The sequence below is a fragment of the Thunnus thynnus genome, chromosome 14 (genome assembly GCF_963924715.1).
Source record: "Thunnus thynnus chromosome 14, fThuThy2.1, whole genome shotgun sequence".
In the NCBI taxonomy this organism is placed as follows: Eukaryota; Metazoa; Chordata; class Actinopteri; order Scombriformes; family Scombridae; genus Thunnus; species Thunnus thynnus.
The window spans coordinates 15,421,460-15,443,523 of record NC_089530.1 but is presented as its reverse complement, the minus strand read 5'-3'; the positions used below and the strand labels follow the sequence as shown (position 1 = coordinate 15,443,523).

The 22,064-nt window shown below is 40.1% G+C and overlaps 2 protein-coding genes across 2 annotated transcripts; both read right to left on the bottom strand.

Annotated features, from left to right (window-relative positions):
* Positions 1-755: 755 nt before the first annotated feature.
* On the bottom strand, positions 756-17,050 carry ccar1 (cell division cycle and apoptosis regulator 1). Its single transcript, XM_067610123.1, has 26 exons — positions 16,963-17,050; positions 15,711-15,872; positions 15,335-15,510; positions 15,086-15,217; positions 13,112-13,144; positions 12,463-12,659; positions 12,126-12,252; positions 11,496-11,612; positions 9,617-9,809; positions 9,283-9,427; positions 8,984-9,139; positions 8,645-8,870; positions 8,025-8,138; positions 7,514-7,680; positions 6,446-6,656; positions 5,162-5,245; positions 4,718-4,906; positions 4,437-4,628; positions 4,033-4,269; positions 3,795-3,924; positions 3,405-3,493; positions 3,176-3,316; positions 2,952-3,072; positions 2,624-2,806; positions 1,927-2,132; positions 756-1,821 (listed from the first exon to the last, which is right to left on the bottom strand). Exons 2-26 carry the CDS (start codon positions 15,820-15,822, stop codon positions 1,744-1,746), a joined length of 3,756 nt encoding a protein of 1,251 aa, XP_067466224.1. The 5' UTR covers positions 15,823-15,872; positions 16,963-17,050; the 3' UTR covers positions 756-1,743.
* Positions 17,051-17,840: 790 nt separating this feature from the next.
* On the bottom strand, positions 17,841-21,940 carry zgc:110319 (uncharacterized protein LOC796111 homolog). Its single transcript, XM_067610134.1, has 8 exons — positions 21,815-21,940; positions 21,184-21,281; positions 20,946-21,081; positions 20,501-20,567; positions 20,290-20,401; positions 20,140-20,203; positions 19,730-19,904; positions 17,841-18,784 (listed from the first exon to the last, which is right to left on the bottom strand). The coding sequence occupies exons 1-8, from the start codon at positions 21,877-21,879 to the stop codon at positions 18,716-18,718; spliced, it is 786 nt and encodes a 261-aa protein (XP_067466235.1). The 5' UTR covers positions 21,880-21,940; the 3' UTR covers positions 17,841-18,715.
* Between the last annotated feature and the right edge of the window lie 124 nt (positions 21,941-22,064).

Here is a 22,064-nt window from a genome sequence, read left to right as displayed (position 1 = left end):
ATTTAATCTCTCAACTAAATCTGATCACGCTATCATTATGTGATTGAGTTTTTTTCACTTCATCAATAAGTCTTTTTCTCAGTAGACATTTTGTCTGCACAGATGCAATCAATAACATTTATGATGACTGCACTGCATTTATGTGTTTATTACACTGGCTCAGAGGATGGAACGACTGAAACGGAGCCATCGTTAATGTTTTTAGTTACAACTGAGCTTTTCCTGCTGCAACAAGTCAAAATGTTTGCTGTTTTATAACCAGCACTGCAGCTTTAGTGAACCGTGCAAGAGAGAAGAAAACATAAAAGTTTGTCAATGTATGAAGAAAGGTTAATAATAAAAAGAGTGTATGTGCTTTATGTGCTTGATTGTTAGACTCTGCTGCCCCCTGCTGGTGAGAAAAACAGTATTACAAACATAAATACCACAGCTCAGGATATGCTTTTTTAGTTTTTAACCACTAATAAAAAGCCTTTTTCACAGAAGACATTTCGACCTGCAACTGTAGAAAAAGTAAATAATAAAATGAATAATGGCTAAATTCCATTTAAGCCTCAGTTTCAGGATCCTGGTGCACGCTGGCTCACCAGGACAACTGAACACAACAAAACCATAAATAATGTTATTAGTAACACTTGTGCTTTTCCTACAACGACAAGTTGAAATGTCTGCTGTGAAAAAAAAAGCTTTTAGAAATCTTTCAGTTGATTTATTTACACAACCAACAGGTGGAAGAATGCAGACACATTATGGTGTTAAAATGAACCACTTTACTCTTGCACAAGACATCCAGAGTACATTTCATTTTCAATAGAAAAATAAAATTGCCTGCTTTTGAGAACATTTGAACGCAACAGGGGCTCTTTTGTAGAACGACCCGAAACCAACGCACACAGTCCAGAGATGGATTTCAAAGTGTTAAATGTCTTTGCAGCAGAGACTCCTTCAGCAGAACACACACATTCATTGAGCTTATCTTTTGGTTCGTATGTGGTTTCCTTTTCTTTTTTTTTTTTTAGATGCTCGTCACAGTAAAACATGAAACTCAGTAACTGGCAACGCAGCAGTTGGTGGATACAGCCACAAGGTGCCGACAGCAAAAAGGTCCGAGGGAGGCAGGAACCATGCATAGCCATGTGTCGGAAAAAACAGCGGAAACCAGTTAAATCAGCCAAATGGAGGAACTACAAACAATGTGTTTATTGAACACAGTTGTGGTTAAACAGCGGAGGGGGACGATTTGCAAAGAAATTCTGTCTGAACCACATGGAGCCCCTTCTCACTCTTATCCATCCAAAATTAGTTTCTTTTAAATATAGTTTTTTTTATGAATTCTCTCGCACATAAATAGCATCATTATTGCTCATTAGAAAAACAAAAATCTCTTAAAAGTACAACTCACACATACTGGCATTTCGATCTACAATGTGGCAGAACAAAGCTAAAGCTATAAAGCAACAGCAAAAAAATGTTAGCAACTCAACTGAATTTACTTAACACTATGAAAATAAGCTTCTCAAAGCTTTGTCATAGTTGAAATTAGTCTAAGAAACGTAACTGTCTGTACACAGAAACTGAGGTCAAATTAACACAAGGGAACTAATTCATGAATAAATTTATACATGTAATCGAGACAGTAAGTCCGAACAAAACAGTCAAATTATGCTTGTTTAGTGAATATTTACACATTTCTTAATGATAATCAGTGTTACAGATTAGCTTAATTTATTTTAAAGGTGTCACTCATTCATCAGCACCGTTTGCTTGAGACGTCCGAACGTGATCGCTGGCGGCTTCGTCACCAGACTCGTTATCTTGATTCTAAGAAAGGGTGAAAACCAATCAGTGAATATGCAATTCTTTCCTGCTTTAAGGTAAAAACTAACTAGATGAAGAGCAGTTTGGTGCATTTCTAAAATGTTGTACCTTTTTCAGCACTGCCAGCAGCCCGTTGACGGACTCCATCAGGGTCTTGGACGTCTTGTTAATCTGGTCGTAGTAGATCGTCTTCTGCTCCTCCACGGCCTTCAGATTCTTCTCAGTTTGGCTCAGATTGGTTTTCACATCCTCCAGCTCCCTGCTCAAGGACTTGTTGGCTTGTTCCAACTGTGCTTTAACCTTTGCATCTTCATCTGGATAAAGACCAAAACATAAAGCTAAGACGGAGTTCCACAGTGAAGGTGAATCAACTACTAAATAACGTCATAAGCATCAACGGGAAAATCCAGGTTTAAGAAACACTTAAACACTTGTTTACAAACCATCTGATTCTACTTTAAGTTGTCATGTTGAATTCAGAAAAAAATACATCATCTAAGAAAAATGTTCCAGCTGCGTAATACTGGAAATACTAATCTTACTAAAATAAGACTTTTTGGTCACAGTTTAAAATGTATTACTGTCAAAATCCCATGTTGTACTTTGTGGCAGCTGAGAGGAATGTGCCAGTTCACGTAATCACAGCAACCACAGATAAGAGACTGCAGAGTGAAGTGAGGCTGGACTTTTCTGTAGCAAAGCTCAAATTGAGCCAGATCATTGTCCTGATGGACTACTGACACAGAGTGTAGCTTGCAACTTAAAACAACATCCAGTCTTACGTGATTCAAAGTTCAAATCGTACCCATTTTGGCATCCTGCACCATGAGTTTCTGTTCAATCTCCTCCCTTGCTTTCTCACTCTTCTCCAGTTTCTGCATCATGCTGCCGATGTCGACCATCGCTCCGTTATACACGATCAGATTACCCGACTCGCTGGCTTCCGACTGAGCACGAGCTTTTGGGGCAGGAAGTAGCCCTCGGTTACCTGAGAGGAAACATTAGATAGAATTTTTAATAAAAGAAAAGTCTGGTACACCAGCCCTCCGCCATCATAGCTTACTCACTTGCTTAATTGATTGTGTTAAAACACTAATAGAAACATGTTTAACTATAAAAACATGTTAACTCACCTATAAGGTTTTCTATCTGCGATTCATTAAAGGAAGGAACAGGCTCGTCCTTTCCTCTGTCTGTCAGTTTCCGGTAATAACAAGACTCTCTAACGACCGGCTTGTTCAGCAGCTTCTTTATCTGCAAACAGACAAAAATCAACATGACTGACAGACTAAGAAGATCAACAGATTAAGAAACAGAGCATGAACATGATAAGGAGTGTGTGTGTGTATGTGTTTACCTGAGCACGAGAAAGATGTAGTCCCAGTGTGTACAAGATCTCCTCCAAGTCTCTCTCCAGTAAATAGCCACAGTGGCTCTGGTCAAAGTAGACAAACGCCATCAGCAGCTCCTTGTTGTATGTGACCATCTGCTTCTTCTCCTGGACACAACAACGACCACATTTAGACCAACAGCTATGTATACATTACGTCAGTGTCTTCACATGCTGAGAACGGTAAACAACCGACCTTATCTTTAGATGATCTCTCTTTTGACGATTTGCGGTCATCTTTGCGATCTTTCCTGTCTCGGTCATTGGAATCGTCATCATCCTTGTCTAACAAACAGCAATGAAGAATGTGAACAAATGGAGCAAAGTTTAACAAAAATGACACTATAACTGCAAGGAAATAGAACTAAACAATCACTGATTTTTGCCAATACATTTTTAATTTTTATGATTATTACTTTGGAAAAAAAACAGAAACAAACAATGTTTTTCCCAACTTAAGGCCTTAGAAACTGTGGAAATGTTATCCATCACAAGTTCAGCGTGGTGCATGATTTCTCATCATTGACCAAATGTGGGAAAACAACTGATAAAAAAAAAAGAGAGAGAGAGAGAGAGAGAGCAGTACCATCGTCATCATCATCCTCTGCATCTTCAGCCTCCATGGGGTCATATTCTTCAGCGTTAGCCGTACTGCCATCATCTTCGTTCTCCTCCTCATCACGAGACTCCTCTTTTTTCATGACCTTGTCATCGTACTGGTTAAAAACACAAATCATACAACTGTATGAAAACACACATCAGTGCGAATGATGATGATGAGCGAATGACAGACTGAAAAGATCAGTTAGGTTTGAGAGACTTACCTTCTTCTTCTCCTCCTCGTCCTCTTTGGATTTCTTTACTGCTGGCTCTTCATTCTCCTCTTCTTTCTCCTTCTTTATTTCACGCTTTTCAGCCTCCTTCTTTTCTGCCTCTTTTTTGGCCTTCTTCTCCTTTTCCTTCTTTTCATCCTTGGCAGGAATAGCAGCAAGGGCTTTAAATATGCGGTAGCCAAAATCTCTCTGTAGCATCTCGTTAAACAGCTCAGCAAACAGGGAAACCTGGACAGAGATGGAGGACAGTGTATAATCAACCTGCATTGATGTTTGTGTCATTCAAAACTGATGCTGTTGCTTCACACACTAACAAAGAGCATTTGCATTGTACAGTCTTTCATTTTTTCATGCAAAGCAGCTGAAAATAAATTAAAAATGTCAGTAATTCTCACCTCAAAAGAGTGCTCCTTGTTGTCTTCCAGTCTGTAGTCCAGCAGCACACTCAGGGACATAACACTACAGTCAAATTTGCCATTCTTGGCTGCCCAGTTAGGATGTACGATGATGGTGGGCTCATCAGGGAGGATGTAGCGCCTTTCTCTACGCTGGCGCTCAAGCTCCTCCTGTCTCTTCCTTTCCTCCTCCTAGCAGAGGAAGAACACTTGCTAAATTCTGCTAAATTCTCTGAAATAATTAAATCTTATCCACTTGATAATTTCAACTTTCTGTGTACCTCTCTGTCTTCCTCAATGCGAGCTGGCTCCTCTTCCTCTGGAGCTTTGCTCTCTGCTTTCTCAGGCTCCTTGGACTCCTCCACCTGCTCCTCCACCTTCAGCTGCTTTGTGAGACGGGCGATCAGCTGTGACTTTAACCCCTTAGAGCTTAGAGAGCGACAATCAAGCTCCTTGCGCAGGTCGTTTACCTACAAACAGAGAAAATATAGGGACATGGGGTGTTAACCTCAGGGAGAGAAGAAGAAATGTTGTTGTTTCTTATGACTAGATGATCCAATGTAGCTGTTCTCACTAATCAGGCCAAGACTTTCAACTGATGTGAACATTTCTTCACACAAGATGTGAAATATCAAGTATGACAGTCATACAGACAAGTATCTCCACACAGATTGTTCAGCTGCACATCTAGCTGAGAGTGCTGAGGTCTGCTCCTTAAACCGTACCTTCATTGATTTCGGATCAAGTTTAGCCCAGTGAGTGGGAGTACTAACGTCCTTCGATTCATCGCCATCCTTCTCCTCTTCCTCCTTGACAGGAAATCATTGAGATAGAGACAGGCAGAGAGAGAGAAAGAGGAGGGATAGCAAACAGTCAGTATACCACTTATGGCCTAAGGGAGCTTTAAAGTTGATCCGTGCAAGAAGCAAGGTCACATCTGTCTTTCATTGTCTCGTCCTAGTGAGCTCTCGACTGTGTTTAAGTCCACTGCTACTGAAGCATACACAGGGAAGCTCTCTAGCTCTTATAAAAAAACCAACAGAAATGCCCCCCAGCTGCCAATCAATCAATCTGTGGAACACAAAAAAGGTAAAAATCAATGAGAGGTGTGTCCAAAAGGTGTGTAGGTACATCAGGTGAACTGAAGCTGGTCTCCAAACGGAGTGAGGACAGGGTGGCCCTACCATGGTCTATGACTGGGGTACTGGGTTTGCCATTTATGGGTTTTATACACCTACATCAGATAGGAGTCATCTGTCCTTCTGTCCAACCAACTGCCCTGGAAAAACCAAATTCTACATATAGTCCAAATGAAAATGTAGAATCCAACAACAAGAACAGACAAGAAACAGGACTTGGGGGAGGTTCTCTTTTCGAAGTCAGACGATATCAAATTGATGTGAAAAATCATATAAAAATACACATTTCTACAACAAACACATTATTTATATGCAACTGACTCCACAGATTCCAGCGTATTAAAAAAATTAAACATTCCAGTGTTAAAACAATCACCACTGGTTCAAATTTAAAAACAATTTGAGATCATTGCTAATTCAATTTGCAAGCACCAAAAGCAGGTTAAGCAGCTGTTATTTATAAAACAAATGACAACAAAATGCTGGGATTAACATTAGTGATTAAACCCAGATTAGCACCGAATTATGAGGTGTTTGGGGAGCTGGAAGCTGTTTTACCAGTTGCGATCGGGGCCTACACAACACAACCTAGTCTCACTGCTTCCACTGTATGTGTCTGCTGGATGTGAGGGAAGGTGGGAGTGCTGATGGAGGAGTTGGAGCAGAGGAGAAGGGGGCAAGTGGAGGAGTAAACAGAAGAAGCCTAGGTGAGGTTTGGTGGAAAAATAATCTGCCTGTGTTCGTGTCTGTGTGCGTGGATGGTGAGGTGCGCTTTGTGTATGATGTTTATCTGGGGTTTGTTTTTTTTGTAATTCCTGTGCCTTCCTGTGAGAAGCGGAAATGAGAAGAGAGGGATTAGCGGTTCAGTGCCTGTTCTCCATCCGCCTCCTTTCGCTCGGCCGACAGCTTCTCAGCCAGCTGCTCCCGGAGTCGCCGTGACAGCACCTCCCACTCTGAGCGGGTAGGAAGACAATGCCAAACATCCGGAAGAAACAAAACCACTGTCTCCACATGAGCAGGGACTGTCCGCCCCTTGTGTGTCTCCTCCGGCCGATGATAGCGAATCTCTGCAAAACGATACCTGTCGCAAAGGAAGAAGGTGCATTGGAAAGAAACATTCTGGTCAGGACAAATATAAAAAGCAAGCCTTGCTAGGGCGAGCCTTCTACAGCTATTCCCTCCCATGAGGTCACTGAATGATCGTATCATTACAGTGACCATCTCCCCCGCAACACACGGCATAGACAAATGGACCCAGTCTGCAGCTCTCCAACTGTTGTCACAGGTTACGGCAGCCATTTTGAGAAGGTTGACAGACAATCACATAAAATAAATCACACCCCCAAATTCATCCCCATTATAGCTTCAGCCAATTATAGATGAGTGCTCTGCATTTAACATAACGCACTACATTAGGGTTGTGCGAAGAGAGACAGAATCAACAGGACAGTGAAAGCCAGTTAAATATGTAAGATATTTAACAAGAGGATAGAAAAATAAAAACAACAAAGTAATGGCAGTGTCTTCTGGTCCAGGCTACTGCTTCCAGCCACAGTCCATGCGTTTGGTTTTTCATCACAATGAAATAGGCGTATATATATGTATATATATATATAAATATAAATTTATATATAAATGTATAGAAAGTGTGACAGAAAGAGAGAGCCAAGGCGACAACACACAAAAGGCCAAAAAGAACATTGCACAACACAATAAATGATAGAAAATAATAAGTAGCAAATTAACAACACAATAAACATTAATAGAAAAATAGAAAATAAAAATATCACCCGACATATCCAGGATGAGATTTAGTATAGAGGCAGTAAAATGTTGCAGCATATAATAGATACTCAATTTGGATTTTTAGTACCAGCAGAGTTAACAGAAATACAATCAAATAGAAAAATAAATATGGATGAGAGTAACAGCTCTTACCACTGAGTGCACAGACTAAGGTCTATGCCTGTGAGTGCCTTGCAACAGCGTATGGCTGTCTTTATAAGGACTGAGGGATCCTTCTCTGGGTCAGCTCCATCCAGAGAGGGAGACCAGTGACCACCAATGGCCATGGCCTCATCTTTACCTCTCATTCCCACCAAAAACTGAAGGAGAAAGACAGACAGGTACAAAGGAGAGCCACAGAGTATAGGTTAGATAGAAATGGGGAGTGATAATATGGATAAAGGAGTGTGGTGGGTAGAAAGAGCAAAAAAACAAACAAAAAAAGAGGATAGAGACAGAGAGAAAAATAAAAGATCAGCTGCATGTTCAAATAATCATACCTCTGAGGATCCACAACCAAAAGAGCAAAACACCAGGGTGATTTACACAGGTGCGCCAATATTAGTTAGGATTCTTGCACATTGCAGGTACTCAGCAATGGAATAGGATAATTACATCAAAGTCAGCTCATGTGCATGACCAGCGTGGAAAGTGTGTGATGTACCTTAATGAGTCTAGCAGGATGTTGGAAGGAGTCTCTGACTTCCTGGGGGTCCTCTGCCAGAGCACAGGACTTGTGATAAAGCTCCTCTATGCTGGGGTTAGCCAGCAGCATCACCTGAAACATAAAGAGACCACATTAACTTCAAACTTTACCATCTATCTGCCAAATGAATGTAAACATATTTGTATAGGGATGAAGAGAAGAACTTTTTGTGTAACCATAGCTACCAGTAGAAGATCCATGTTTGCATATCTGCAGTCCTGTGCAAAGTTTCTTATTCTTTATTTAAAAGAGACATTTCATTTCCATTTTTCTTCTCTGACTACCTCTCCATAGGAGCCTACTTTATATGCTACTAAATTATAGCTTTAAATAAAATCTAATTTTAGTATGGAATACATGTTTCCTGAAGAATATTTTTTAAGACACGAGGTTTAGAGTAATATTGGTTTGGGCTGCTTTGATGATAAATGTGAGTTTGATTTTGGCTCAGAGGACTTTGTGACTAACAAAACAGGAGATGACTTTTATCTCACTCTACATTTCTTCTGGTTGCTCTTTGTGTCTTATAGACTATTAAAGACACACTGGCGCAATGTATGCATTGCTGTCAATCCTACCTTTGCGCTGTAGGTGTGGTTGGCATCAGGTGGGTCCAGCACAGCTGTGTTCTTGACTAGTGGATCCACCTCTTTGTGCAAGATGTGGAAGTTACAGGCGTTACTAAACAGGAAGGGTCGTGTCAGAGGGAAAGCCTCCACCCAGGTGAAGACAGCATCAAAAAAGTCGCTGGGAATGTAGAGACTCTGATACCGCCTCCTGAGCTCCATCATATCACAGCTTGAACTGGAGAAGACACAGAGAACCGTGACAACCTTCACTAAACAGCAGAGTGTTACACTAGAGTGCCTGACATATCAAACCTCTACGATCTGTTTCACTGAGAAGGTTCAACTCACCCATCTAAACTGAACTTGGAAAACTGGACGGTATAGCGAGGAACCACCCTACGGGGCCGTCGAGGTGAACGGTCACGTCTTGGAGAGCGGTCTCTGGAACGTTTACGTGTGGGCGAGCGCTCTCTCGATCGCCTGCGCTCTCTGTCTCTGTCTCGGCTTAAGAATTGAATAAAAACAAATAGCTGACGGTCATTCATGAGAAAGTGACACAAGCAGCGGGTAAATGCATATTTCAATAGCAGCTAGTTCATTTTGAATAAATATCAGATTATATCAGACGCTATCTATCACCATCTGACCTGCGTTCCTCTTTACTCCGGAGGATGAGCTCAGGGCCCCGATCATTGCGACTGGGGAAACGAGGCGGAGGCTCGATTCGTCTGACAGGTTGTGGTTGTGGCATCATTCTCACTGGGGGCTGAAGCAGACCCCCAGGAAACACGTCTAGAGGCAAAAGACAATTTAAAACACCTGCTTGTTTAACCACTTGACATTCCTCAGTTACTGCTGGGATTTTGAAAGGTGTGCTAAAAAAAAAAAAAAAAAACCCCAGCTGTAACAATAGTGCAAAACTTGTCTGACTGCTTTATATCTTTATCTAAATCAGAACAGTCCCAATGAAAACTATTTTACCTTTGGGCGGAGGCTGTGGCAGCAGAGGCTGAGGAGGGTTTTGAAGGAGAGGGGCCAGAGAGGCAGCAGACAACTGGGCCTGCAGTAAGGAAGGAGGGGGAGCCTGGGCTTGAACACTGAATGTGGTTGGGGGAGGTAGCGACTGGAGCATGGTGGGGGCTGCCTTCATCAAGTTAGGAGCTTGAGGCTGGTTCTAGAGAAAAGAGGAAAAAGAAAAAAAGGACAGGTGAGTATATGTTCAAAGGCAGACCTGAAACAATCTTTAGTTAAAGGGAAACTTCAGTATTTTTCAACCTGGACCCTATTTCCCCATCTTTTTGTGTCTGAATGACAAATGGGGACAACAATTTTTGAATTTGGTCCATTGAGCGAGAGTGCTGTAGCCGGCAGTGACGTAACAGGCTGCAATGAAATCCGACAGTGCAAGAGGCCCTGTCAATGTACGTCTACTATAAGTGCTTGTTTCTGTCACTGACAGGCTCAGATTGTTATTAAGTGTCTGACAACAGTATAATGAAAATGTTTTTCTTTACCTTTCGCTTAATTCAGTCTGTTTGTTATTGTGTCTCGCTCAAGGAGAAGTCTTGTGCAAAAACAAGTACTTTTAGTTTTTGTGCTTTTAGTGGATGTACATTGACAGGACGTTATTGCCCTGTCAGATTACACTGAAGCCTGTTTTGCAGCTGCCGACTGCAGCGCTCTTGCTCAATACTAAACCATTTTCAAAAACTGTTGTTTCCGTTAGTTACATAGACACAAAATGATGGGAAAATAGGGTCCAGGTTGAAAAACACCAAAGTTTCCCATTAACACGCCAATGACTGCATGACAATTAAGAAGATGAACTGTATTAAATCTCAGCTGCTGGGCAAAGGCCTGAAAGTCTGCTTGAATGAAAGAATTAAAGAAATTTTATCAGAGGTGTTCAATATGTTGTCCTAATCAGAGAATACCTGGTGCCAAACAAAAATATCAACCCAGAGAGCATCTGGTTCAACCCTGGTTTTGACCTGTTCAAAGTAAAAACTGTTATGTTTTTGTTTAACGTTTTGGATGAATAAATAATAAGAGTAAGGGAAGCAAGGCCTGTTCTGCTTTACCGATTACAACCTACATGTAACATTATTATTATTATTATTCAGCAGCATGACAGAGATATTAATTCAACTATAAATGCCATCATTGAAATTGGATATGTCACACTGCGTGGTAAGGCACTGATCCAATTGGTGAGGTAGTGACTTGAGTGGTACTTCAAACCAAGTCTTTATACCCAGGATTACTGTGAAACAAAAAGTATCTTAAAATTAATTCTGAATAGAGCTGCAGTCACAGTGTAGTGTCATGCAATTCTAAATGGTTGGACAAATGCTTGTTTAACACTATACACTGTTCCTTGTCATTACTAAAAATATACTAAAAAGTATTATTTGAAGCAGCTTTTCCTGAAGTCCCTGTCATCTGCAATGTCCCCTGTAGAGAGATTTACTGATTTCAGCATTAAGAAGTCCAAAAACACCTCTGAAAAAAAAGTAACAGCTCAAGGTGTTTTCCAAATAAAAAAATATATGTAATATGGGTTAAAAGGACTGTAATCTAATAAATAAAAGGCACATTAAAAAATTTACAATATTTCTCTCCCTGTAAAACAAATTAATCTCCCTCAAAATAAAGAAATGTGTTGTTAAACCACTAAAAATGTGGTTCTATCCATTTGGAAACAACAGCAAACTAAAACAACAGCTGAGAATAAATGTTTAACTATGATTATAGTTCACCATGAGTAAGTTAAGCATGAAAGCTAGGAAACAAAGAGAAACACTTAAGAAAGAACAGGATGAGGACCAAAAAAATATGTGATTCAGGGCTAGGGGGTTACATTTTGTCTGTTGTCCGTGGAGTGCATGTCTGAGTAGCGCAGCTGCATCCCTGGCTCATTGTAAAGGCTGCCGAGCTGTGGGGAAGCTTGAGGTAAAGGCTGAGGCTGCTGCTGATGCTAGGAGGGATTGAGAACACAACAATCAATAAAAGACAAGAGAGGCACAGGGATAAGATAAAATCTGAAAAACAAAAAGCTTTAAAACATGTTAGTAAACTTTCCAGGGTTTAAAATGAACCATACATGCATGCATGTTGTCATTTTCACCATATAGCTTCTGTCACAGAGGAAAGTCAGCAAGTGTTTCATTGTTTACACAGATCAATAAGGCCAAAGGCTGAAATAAACTGAAGCAAACACACAAACACAAAGTGCAGAGTAACCAGACCAGACCAGAGTTTCAAATGATAAGATGTTTTCTATTTTTGGAAGGGACTTTTAGACTGGGAGCAACTTTTATTTAGGAACCTTAGTTCAAATTTTGTGCAAAAATGACACCAAAAAAAAGCTATTATGGATAAAATTAATTGAATCTTTTATAAGTAATAAAACCATTTAAGTATGTGACCAAAAAAATCAGTAATTAAAGCAGAAATTCCCAAGTTGTATTAATGTGATCAAACATCTCACCGACTGGTTTGCTAGCTGAGGTAAGGTCTGGATGCGCTGGGCGTTCCACTTGAAGGGCATGTTCGGGTTGTACACAGCCTCCACTAAGACCCTGTCACCCACCTGAGGAGTCTTCCCCTTCACAGCACTAAAAACATACAAAAAAGCATTCAGAAAAAAACAAATAATTCTATTAAGTTCTCTGTATGTCAGATAATTTCAGGTTTAAATTGAAATAGGCACATGTATCCTTTGGAATTGTCTGTTGTTGGTGTCAAATAACGGCCTGCAAATGACCGGCATGTTTCATTTGGACAAGAAATACAATCTGTAAGCCAAGGGTCATACTCTCTCTCACCTTAGCTGAAAGAAGACATCTTCATCTACAAAGCCAAATGTGTCATGTAGCTTGTTGACGACACCAGTGAAGACTCGCTGCTTCTGTGGCTGTGTCTGCTGTTGGTGGCTTGAACGTGGTGTCGGGTAGGACACCGTAATCTGGGCTGTCTGCTGGGGATTGGACAGGCTCAAGCTAGTGGGCAAAGCGACTGGGGGCTGAGGGTCGGGAAAAGAAAGAAAGATCAAAAAACCACTCTTATAAAAACATGTTGCTTTCTGTGAACATCTCAATCAGTAGGCATAATCAGTAAATATTATAAACTATTTTAGCTTCTTCTCCCATAAATAAACTAAACACAAAGCCATAAAGAAAACTGGAAATAATCAACAACCATCAGTAAACAGTAAGGCAAAAATGCTTTGATCTGTTCCCTACAGGCAGATTTGAGCTGAATTTCAGTTTCCAGTACTGTGATGTAAACAGATAGGAATGACTAGGCATGTACATCTTGGACTCTTCTACTCATACAAATAAGGCGATGGAAGACCTACAAAATAGGCTCACCCCAAATAATGCTGTATCTCCTCAGACAGAAAATATTGAGAAAAAAAATCTCATATTGATAAACAATATATATGCCAACTCATTATGTATTTTTGCAGATTACCTGAGAAATCAGTGCCTGTTGAGGCTGTGGAAGCTGTGTAGAGAGAAGGAAAACAGAAAATACCAAGAGTTAACATTTGGTTGACTTAATACAATAGATTTGCCCTCATAGCAAGGCTACACCTGTTCTTTACAATCCTTGGCAGTGTGTTCACTAATGGATTCTGCTAGCAGAAACAAGATCTATTTAGCGGTATGTCGAAACACGCTGTTATATGAGTAGTCGTATCAAATTACCCATACAGCACATTCACATGATCTGCCTCTAGAGAAAATTGCAAAGCTATTAAGAAATATGGAGCATTAAACATGAGGAAAATTGATACGAAGGACTCCAGGAATAAAACAAACCTAAATTTAAACATATTAGCCTCAGTATAACACAGATAAATCAAAGCTTAGGACTTTTAAAATTGAGTACTCTATGAGCTGACGTGTGCTCATTTTACCAACAACACTCCTTTAAATCACCATAAACCTAACATTTATGAGGAATCTCAACCAACTAATATATTTCCCAGTGCTATCCTGCTGTGTGTTCTGGTACAGCAACTGTCAGATGCAGAGCTCAATGTGAATAAACATTAACAGTAAAGTCTGCCTAAAACATGAAGCCAAAATCAATACCAATGTTTGGGACAATCTGATAATTAGCATACTCTTCTGAACATACTACGAACTGACAGTGTTTTTGGCTGTACCGGCCACGGACCAGCCCTATAACCACGGTTGTCCATGACTGACTGAGTAGCTGAGTGATTGAAGTTACGGTATTGGTCAGCCGGCCGAGTGTTGGAGTTTCCTCACTGGCCGTTGCTCTTTAAAAATGAATCAGTGCGAGATGATGGAAGCGGAGGACAGCAGCGCGATGCAAAGCGACTGTGTTTCCTTCTCCAAGCTCTGATGCTTTCAGCTCTGTTAAATGCAGCAAAATCGGCTAAACTCCTGTTTAAACAGAAGTGTACCAGCGTCTCTACCGTCCAGTGTGATCGATTCTCTGGCTGACAGTGCTGTGAGCAGCCAATCAGGAGAGACGCTCCATGCTGCACTTGGATTTTTATAAGTGAACTAATACCAGGACGCAAGCTTTTTATTTCTCTTACGTTTTCACATCACAAACAAAGAACAGCAGCATTAAAACATGAGTCTTGCAGGTAAAACATGAGACTCATGTAGCTGTTATATCAGTATAGTGTGGGGCGGTTGCTCTGCAGGTGCAATTGATTTTACTGTAACTTCAGAAACCAGGCAGAGATAAGCCTCCTGAATTTGCATCCAAAATACTGTGAAAACCGTCATTTAAATTTCCACTGCAGCCTCCATGATGATCGACCAGGAAAGAGGCAGAAAAAAGGCGCAAGGCATGAAGGAGAACGCACAGTTAAAGCCTTAATAACAATCACTCTGACAAAATACTCAATACAGAGTGAAAAGCCAGAGACATCCGCAAAGTGAAACAGATGAAAGAGCAGGGGGAGTTAACAGATAATTCGCATAGATAGAAAAAAAATACATTCTCTTTCAAATCAAACATCCCAAGATATGAGTGGAAAGTATTGTTCTTGCAACTGCATTTATAACTTTTTTTGACTCAAACGTAGCTTAACCATGTCATGGCATGCCACCTCAGTACACTTTACCAGCAAATACTACTGGGACCACTACAGAAAATTGCAGATGAACATTTAATATCCAGGAAATCACATTATAGACACTACCATTGACTGTTCCTGTCTAACCACAACTTTGCACATTATCCATACATGGTCCAGCCATATACTAGGTTTTGACCTAGTCTTATTATTTACCTCTTCTACCACTTCTTACAGCAATATGAACAGCAGCTCTTATGCAGATCAGCCATGGTACTAAAAACAATACATCTGTAGTGATACATTTCTACCACATCATAAGCGCTTCGTAGTAAATTGAATATCACCAGTGTGATGCAAAGCAAGGGGGGGCTGTGTTTTACCTGATGAGGTACATTGTACAGTTGCTGTTGAGGGGGTTGCTGGGGAGGTTGCTGCTGTTGCTGTTGTTGCTGCTGTTGTTGTTGCTGCTGCTGCTGTTGCTGATACTGCTGGAGGGCTGTATTGATCTGAGACTATAGATATTAAAAAGAACATGGGACAGACAGTAGCTGATTAAACAGTGTTACATGTGACCACAGTGAGATGCAAAGATTGCTGACAGTGCTAAGAACTGGCTCACTGTGACTGACCTGCTGTAGTGCTGCTGCAGCAGCCGCTGCAGCTTGCTGCTGCAAGGCAGCAGTTTGCTGAGACAGCTGATAGTTTGCAGCAGACTGGTTGCTGAGAGATGCTGCGGCCAAGGCTGACTGCTGGGAGTAAACAGAGGGAGATGCTCCCAGGAGAGATGGCTGCTGCACACCAAGAGCTGCAGGTAGAGTAAATAAGACACCAGATTCAGAAAAGTGTGGGAAAATAAATTGAAAAGGTTACATTAGTGGGGAAAAAATGGGGGTGGTGATGGCAGGGGTAAGGCAGGGGCAATATTCAACAGTTTTATCAATGCAATTAAGCCCCCACTAAGAGAGAAAATGAAGCAGCCTGGCCCCTCTGGTTTGCCATACTCACAGTGCAGGCTGTTGAGGTCAAGAGACTGTCCTGAGTGGCCCGGCTGGGACACCGCTGTAGCAGCAAACTGAGTCGCCCACGGCGGATTCTTCTGTCCCCCGAACTGGGCCATGACTCGCTCAGGCTAAGGGCCGTCTCTACTCACCAGACTGATGGTTATCACTATTAACAACACAAAAACAGAAAATGAGATATATTACTACGAACACCAGTAGATACCAGGGGTAAAGGATCTTTTGTGCATAAATTCACATAACACAAACAATCTATCACTGTGTAAAATGGTTTGTTTAACTATCAAACCACATATTTCGGTCCGATATGAAATTATATGAATCTCAAACTGCCCATTTGGATTTTCCATAACATCGCTCTTTATTTTTCAATGCAGTAAATTACACGGAGACTTGTGTGCATTTGCAGCAAAGAGTAAACAATGAGTGCTGAAACAACGTGCAGTGTAGCATTCAACTGTATGAGACGGGGACAAGGACATTAAGTTATGGCCTGAATGCGATAACCCTCATATATTGAATTTGAAAGAATAAACTCACCAATTTGAAGGCAGGGAAAAAACACAGCTAAGATGTTGTTACCAGTTACTGGAAAAACACAACAACCGTTAACTTTAACTTAACGCCATTAACTACCATAAGAGGGTGACACAAAGCGAAACCATTTGAGGGCACGATTTAGTAATTAGAGGGGACAAATTACCTATTCGTACGCAATAACTATCAAACACTTCCCCTCCATATGTACAGTGTGTCGTAGATTAACTTTAACTGCTGACACAGCAGCCCCCGACAGGCTGAACAGCCGTGCGGCTAACGTTAGCCACTTTAGCATTAACTAGCTAACGGTTATTCTCTCCAACTAATGCTACTATTGTTGCGGTTAACAGCAGCTAACTGGAGGTTTTTATGATACTATAGCTTCTTCATCAGACTTGCAACGTGCATTGTTTACTTATTACTGTTAAAGCCAGTAAATGTGCTAATATCAGACAGCCTCTTTACATTGCTTTGTTGCCAGATTAGCCTCGTGCTGGGTTTGTTATCGAGAGCGAGGCCCAAGCTAACGTCCGTTGGCGCTGGCAGTTGGCTCTGAAAATCTGGTTTTAAACGCCTTGAAACACATATTCATTCATGACAGCAACTCCCCTGCAAATTAATATCAGTATTTCACATTTAATGCTCACCAAAAAAACTAACGTAATAAAGGTTTGATTAAAAGTGTCATCATTGCTTACCACTGTCCCCTGCACCGGCCAATATGTAGACAAGAACTGCGCATGCGCGGGCTGGACAACTGATCCACGCTCCAGGCTGAGATTGAACTGATAAAGTGATTCATGTGTTTTCACTTGTCATGTAAATTGTTGCTGTCCCTGTATATCTCCAGAGCATGAGTAATAAATAATAATATAGGAACGATTCCAATCATTATTTACGGTAAAGATTTAGTATCAAAACTTAGTATCCTTTGCTTTTATTCTTGCGCCAACAGTATCATTCCTTGTTTCTCTCCACCCACACAGAATGATATGAGAGTCATAACTGGAGGAAAATAACAAAACTATTATCGTCTTTAGAAACAAGCTCTGTAAGGACCTCGGGCAGTTTCTGCTCAGATTACCAACCAGAAAAAGAACTATGGACCCACACAGATCTAAACTGCTTTTGAAAACTCATCTTCTTAACAAGAAAATGCATAGTTTAACTGGATCCAGGACAAGCCTCTCGCTGTAACACCGTGATACAAGGAAATCTTTGGAGTTCCTCCAATGGAGTGACTCATTGCCAGGATAAAAGGCAAACACGAAGGTTCAGGAATATATGACAATCCATGATAAAAAAAAAAATAATTACCCACAGACCTCAGTGAGCTTATAATGAGAGGCTCTGGTACACTGGACAAACATCTGTGCTCTACAGTCTTGATGTGCAGCTGAATGTATATTGTTGTACTGATGCACACTCTTCAAATTCTTGTTTCATAAGTGTTATTATAAATGCTTTTATTTTGTTGATACCACCCTATCTAATTATCAAGGTTATGTCAGTTCATGTTGAAAAAAGAAAACTTTAAATAAATTTTCATTAAAAAAAAGCAAAAAGAGCAAAAAGATTTGCTTTCAAACTGTGCACTTTAATGTGATACAGTAAATGTGAAGAATGAAGAACATAGCACATACAGTAGATATAGCGTAGAGATCTTTTAGGATGTTTTAAGTGCAAACCTACTTCCACTTTATCAATACATAGTAGTCATGTATAGATGATGCATTAACAAGCAGAAATTCTTTTGTTATGTTTCATACAGTATATGGCGGCAATAACTAGAACACCAGATTTGATCATTCATCTTCGTTCTGCATGACAATGTTTAAAAGTCAAAACCTTCACAATATGTCCGGCCTAAGAAAATATTCATTCAAAATATACAATATTTATAAGAAATAAATACAACACAGCATTTACAGCCATCACAGCAGAACATCTTGTCTGGTTAGAAAACAACAGTATTTTCTGTATACAGGTAATACAGTTTATCTCTCATTCTTGGTAACAGGGGGCATACAGTATGTTCATATGGACCTTTTGACTTGTCGAAGCAGGAAAAGCACAGTTGGTACACTGATAACATTTGCAATGGCTCAGTTCCATTCAAGTGTCCAAAGACGCCATTCTGGTGAATCATCAGGCACTATACAAAGGTCATGAATTTGGAAAAACTAAATTGGATTCAGCCATCATTAATGTTATTAATTGTGCTTCCTACTTTAACATGTCAAAATGTCAGCTGTGAAAAAGGTCTAATACTGCTTGAACTCTTTACAGTATATAGTATGCACACATAATAGCAGAAATAATTTTGTGTCTTCATTCTTATAGTTGCAGAACGGTAATAAGTGCATTACTTTAATGCATGTCTGTGTTTTTACACAGTGCAACACATTTTTCTTATAACATAATTCATGTGTGTGTTGGTCAATTAAGTTTTTAGTCTTGTAATTTGCGCTCCAGCTCTGAGAAAACTTTCGCATTGATTTCATCCACTTCATCTTCCACCTGTGCGAAAAAAGACAATTACGACATGAACATGAGTGTTTTAGTAATACATTTTTTCCATGTTTCCAGGCACAACAAAACCTTTACTTTGTAGCAGTATTGAAGTACATCAAAATAAGATTCCCTTTTCCTCATTATAATTTTCCTCGACTCTAGGTGCCAAAGCTGAAAAACTCTACCCACAGACTGGAAAATCACTGTTTGGTTTGATTGCTCAGCCCTTAAGGGGACATATTAAGCTTTTTCTTCTCTATTATTTATATACTGTTATAATGTCCAAAAAATATGCTTAACATGAAAAAGAAAGCCCAGGCTTCAGCCTGATCTGAATGCTTCCTCTGTGACATTTTTTTCTACCTTGACGATGAGCTGACGGTGGATCTTTCATTCCATCGCCTTTGTTGCTAAGGTTGTTACTCTCATATTTGGGATCATATTTCGGCTCAAACATGTATGGATGTATTTGAGAAGTTGACATTTTGAGTAAAGAATGAGAAAAGGTAGTAAAATCCTACTACTAGAGTTTGTTTCATGGTTTGTTGATGTAGCTTCAGGAGCTAAAACGGCCTGTTTCACACAAAGGCTGGACTGAGGAGCTGCATAAAGTGTCAGTATGAGTTAAATGAGGATTTCTTTTTAACTGTAAATCATGCAAAGATATTCCAGTAGAGCCCCAGATTAAAAACATAGACCTAAAAGTGTGCAAAATAGGTCCCCTTTAATAAAGGGTCCAAAAATAAAAATAAAATGAGTTTCATCACAATTTTCCACACATGATGATTTGAATATCCAAATAAATTAGCAACTTCTGAAACCAATCCCAACGTGAGACCAGCAGAGAGGCTAGGTGTCAAAACAACAACCTGCACAAATCTCTGCTCATCTACAAAAAAAAAAGAAAAAAAAAAAGAGCAAGAAGACAGTAGTACAGATCTTGATTATCACCTGTTCCACCGTGTCTACTTCTGGAATATAAAACTGCAGCATGTTCTGGATGCCGTTCTTCAGGGTCACTGTAGAGCTGGGACAGCCTGTGCAAGAGCCCACCAGCTTCAGCTTGACCGTGCCGTCCTCAAAACCCTTAAAGATGACATCACCTCCATCCTCCTGCACTGTGGGTCTTGTGAGTCAAAGAGGCCATATCATGTTGTACAGAACAAAACAGCACAAAGGATACATAAAGACTTATATCAGTACAAGTGTTTTCTACCACACTGTCAGCATCTTTTTTATGAGTAAAGAAATATGATAAAGGAAATATTTGATCAGGATTTAATTCATATTTAAAATACATTAAGTACAAACAGTGAGCAACTGCCATAACATATTGCCAAATTGCATTACTAGCTTTGTACCTGATTCTGGTGTCAAGAAGCTCCTTTATCATCGACACAATATCATCATCATCTTCAGACATACCTACAGTACAATAGACATACAGTGTGAAGAGATTTACACAATGTACAGTACATCAGATGGCCGAGACGGACATGTTGCATACTCACTGCTTTCATGGTGCACTGCTCCTATTGTTATGGGGTCACCACTCTCAAAGAACTTAGCAATGGTATCCAAAGCATGACGCTTGATATCTGTCCACTCCACATCCTCATCTGTCTGACAGGACACCAGAGATCTCATGTGTTATCTCACCATAGAGGTTTCACAGGAATAGAGTCACAGAGACAAGCTGTTAAGAGTACATTTAATACTTACTTTAGTGACTGTGATGAAGTCAGGGCCAAAGAACACACTTTTTACTCCTTCGATTTCAAACAGGTCCCTGAAAGAAACATGTTATCATGTGATTGTTCAGCAAAATTAAAAACATACCAATGACAGCATGAAGTCTGTGTTCATTTTAGTTCATTCAGTGATAACAACATCGACTTGTCCTGGCTTTTATCTAGAATGTCACTGATGATTGCACTGTCTTTCGAGATGTCATTTTTTAATCAAGACAAGATAAAACATCATATCTACACAATGCATTCATGCAGTCAGTTGAATTTGGAGTATCGCAAAGTGTAATTTGTCACAGCTACTGTATGTACTTTTCAACCAAGTAACCTCATCACTGGCAAATCTGAAGACAAACATGCATTACTCAATGAAGATAATATTCATTTTCAAAGCATTATGTCTGAACATGATACACAACCTGGCTAAAGATGAACATTCAGCTGAGCTCGGAGAGGGAAAGTCAAGCGTCCCACTTCCTAGAACTGGTTTACCAGGGAGAAACTTCAAGCTTCTGGGGTTTGGAGTGTCTTGAGTCTGGATGGAGAGGTGTCTTACTGAAACATGTTTAAAAAAAAGCATCTTAGTTAAGATTTTGTGTCTACATTCATTAATACATGTTTTGGTGGAAAGTGACTGTCCAGAAAGTGGTTTCTCACTTGAGAAGTGTGTGGTTCCTGTGCTGGACAGAGGCTGAACTCTCCTGAAGCTCTGGGTCGAGCACTGAGTGTGGTATGAGCTCGTCTTGTCTGGAAACCTTACAACAAAAAGCGTATTATTACTACCACCATGTCTGTCAGTCAACACAGGAATTCAACTCATTCATTTATTGAGGCAGGCCTAAACAGCGATGTGGTGTTGGATGGATGAAAGCAACGTCAGCAAATGTTTGACTTAGTTGTTAGCTCAATATTTTAATGTACAAATCTGCAAACTAAGTATCCAGCGGTTAAATAATTAAACGGACAATTAAGTAATTGTTAAACATTAGCGGCCATGTTAGCTGACAAAAATGACTGGGATCAGGAAAAGCCCTTCACATATGAAATTGTTAATTGTATGAAAATACGCCAAATCAGGAAGATAATTAAACTAGCTGCCAGATATCTCCACTTATGAGGAATAATGGGATTACTTTGTGTCGCAGTTTGCTAGTTAGCTAGCTACACGTATTATCTCCACGACACGTCCGAGTGTCAGGTTTATACTTTAACACTAGCATTAAATCTCATCACATAAGCAGCACAACGTGTTCACAAAACGACATGTTACAGCCTTGAAAAGTCAAACCTAATGTGAGTCGTATTTATTGTCCGTAGCAACCGGTGGAGACCCCATCTCACATGCGACGCCATTTTGTTTGTTTTGAAAATGAGAACCGCGGGTCGTGTCTAGCTGGTAACCCTAGATTACCAGAAACTCTCGCGAGATTTATACGCGTTGTTCTTTCATTGTACGCGTTATTTATGATTGTACAAAAAATTCTGTTTTATGATGTGACAACGCTGTGATTAATGTCTGGTTAGGTTTAGGTACAAAA

Coding starts and splice junctions, on each gene's coding strand:
- ccar1 (XM_067610123.1), bottom strand. CDS start 15,822: ATGGCCCAGTTCGGGGGACAGAAGAATCCGCCGTGGGCGACTCAGTTT. Junction 13,145..15,085: donor TGTACAATGTACCTCATCAG/GTAAAACACAGC, acceptor CTCTCTACACAG/CTTCCACAGCCTCAACAGGC. Junction 9,810..11,495: donor CCACGGACAACAGACAAAAT/GTAACCCCCTAG, acceptor TCTTTTCTCTAG/AACCAGCCTCAAGCTCCTAA.
- zgc:110319 (XM_067610134.1), bottom strand. CDS start 21,879: ATGGCGTCGCATGTGAGATGGGGTCTCCACCGGTTGCTACGGACAATA. Junction 21,082..21,183: donor AGGAACCACACACTTCTCAA/GTGAGAAACCAC, acceptor AACATGTTTCAG/TAAGACACCTCTCCATCCAG. Junction 19,905..20,139: donor CTTCTTGACACCAGAATCAG/GTACAAAGCTAG, acceptor TTGACTCACAAG/ACCCACAGTGCAGGAGGATG.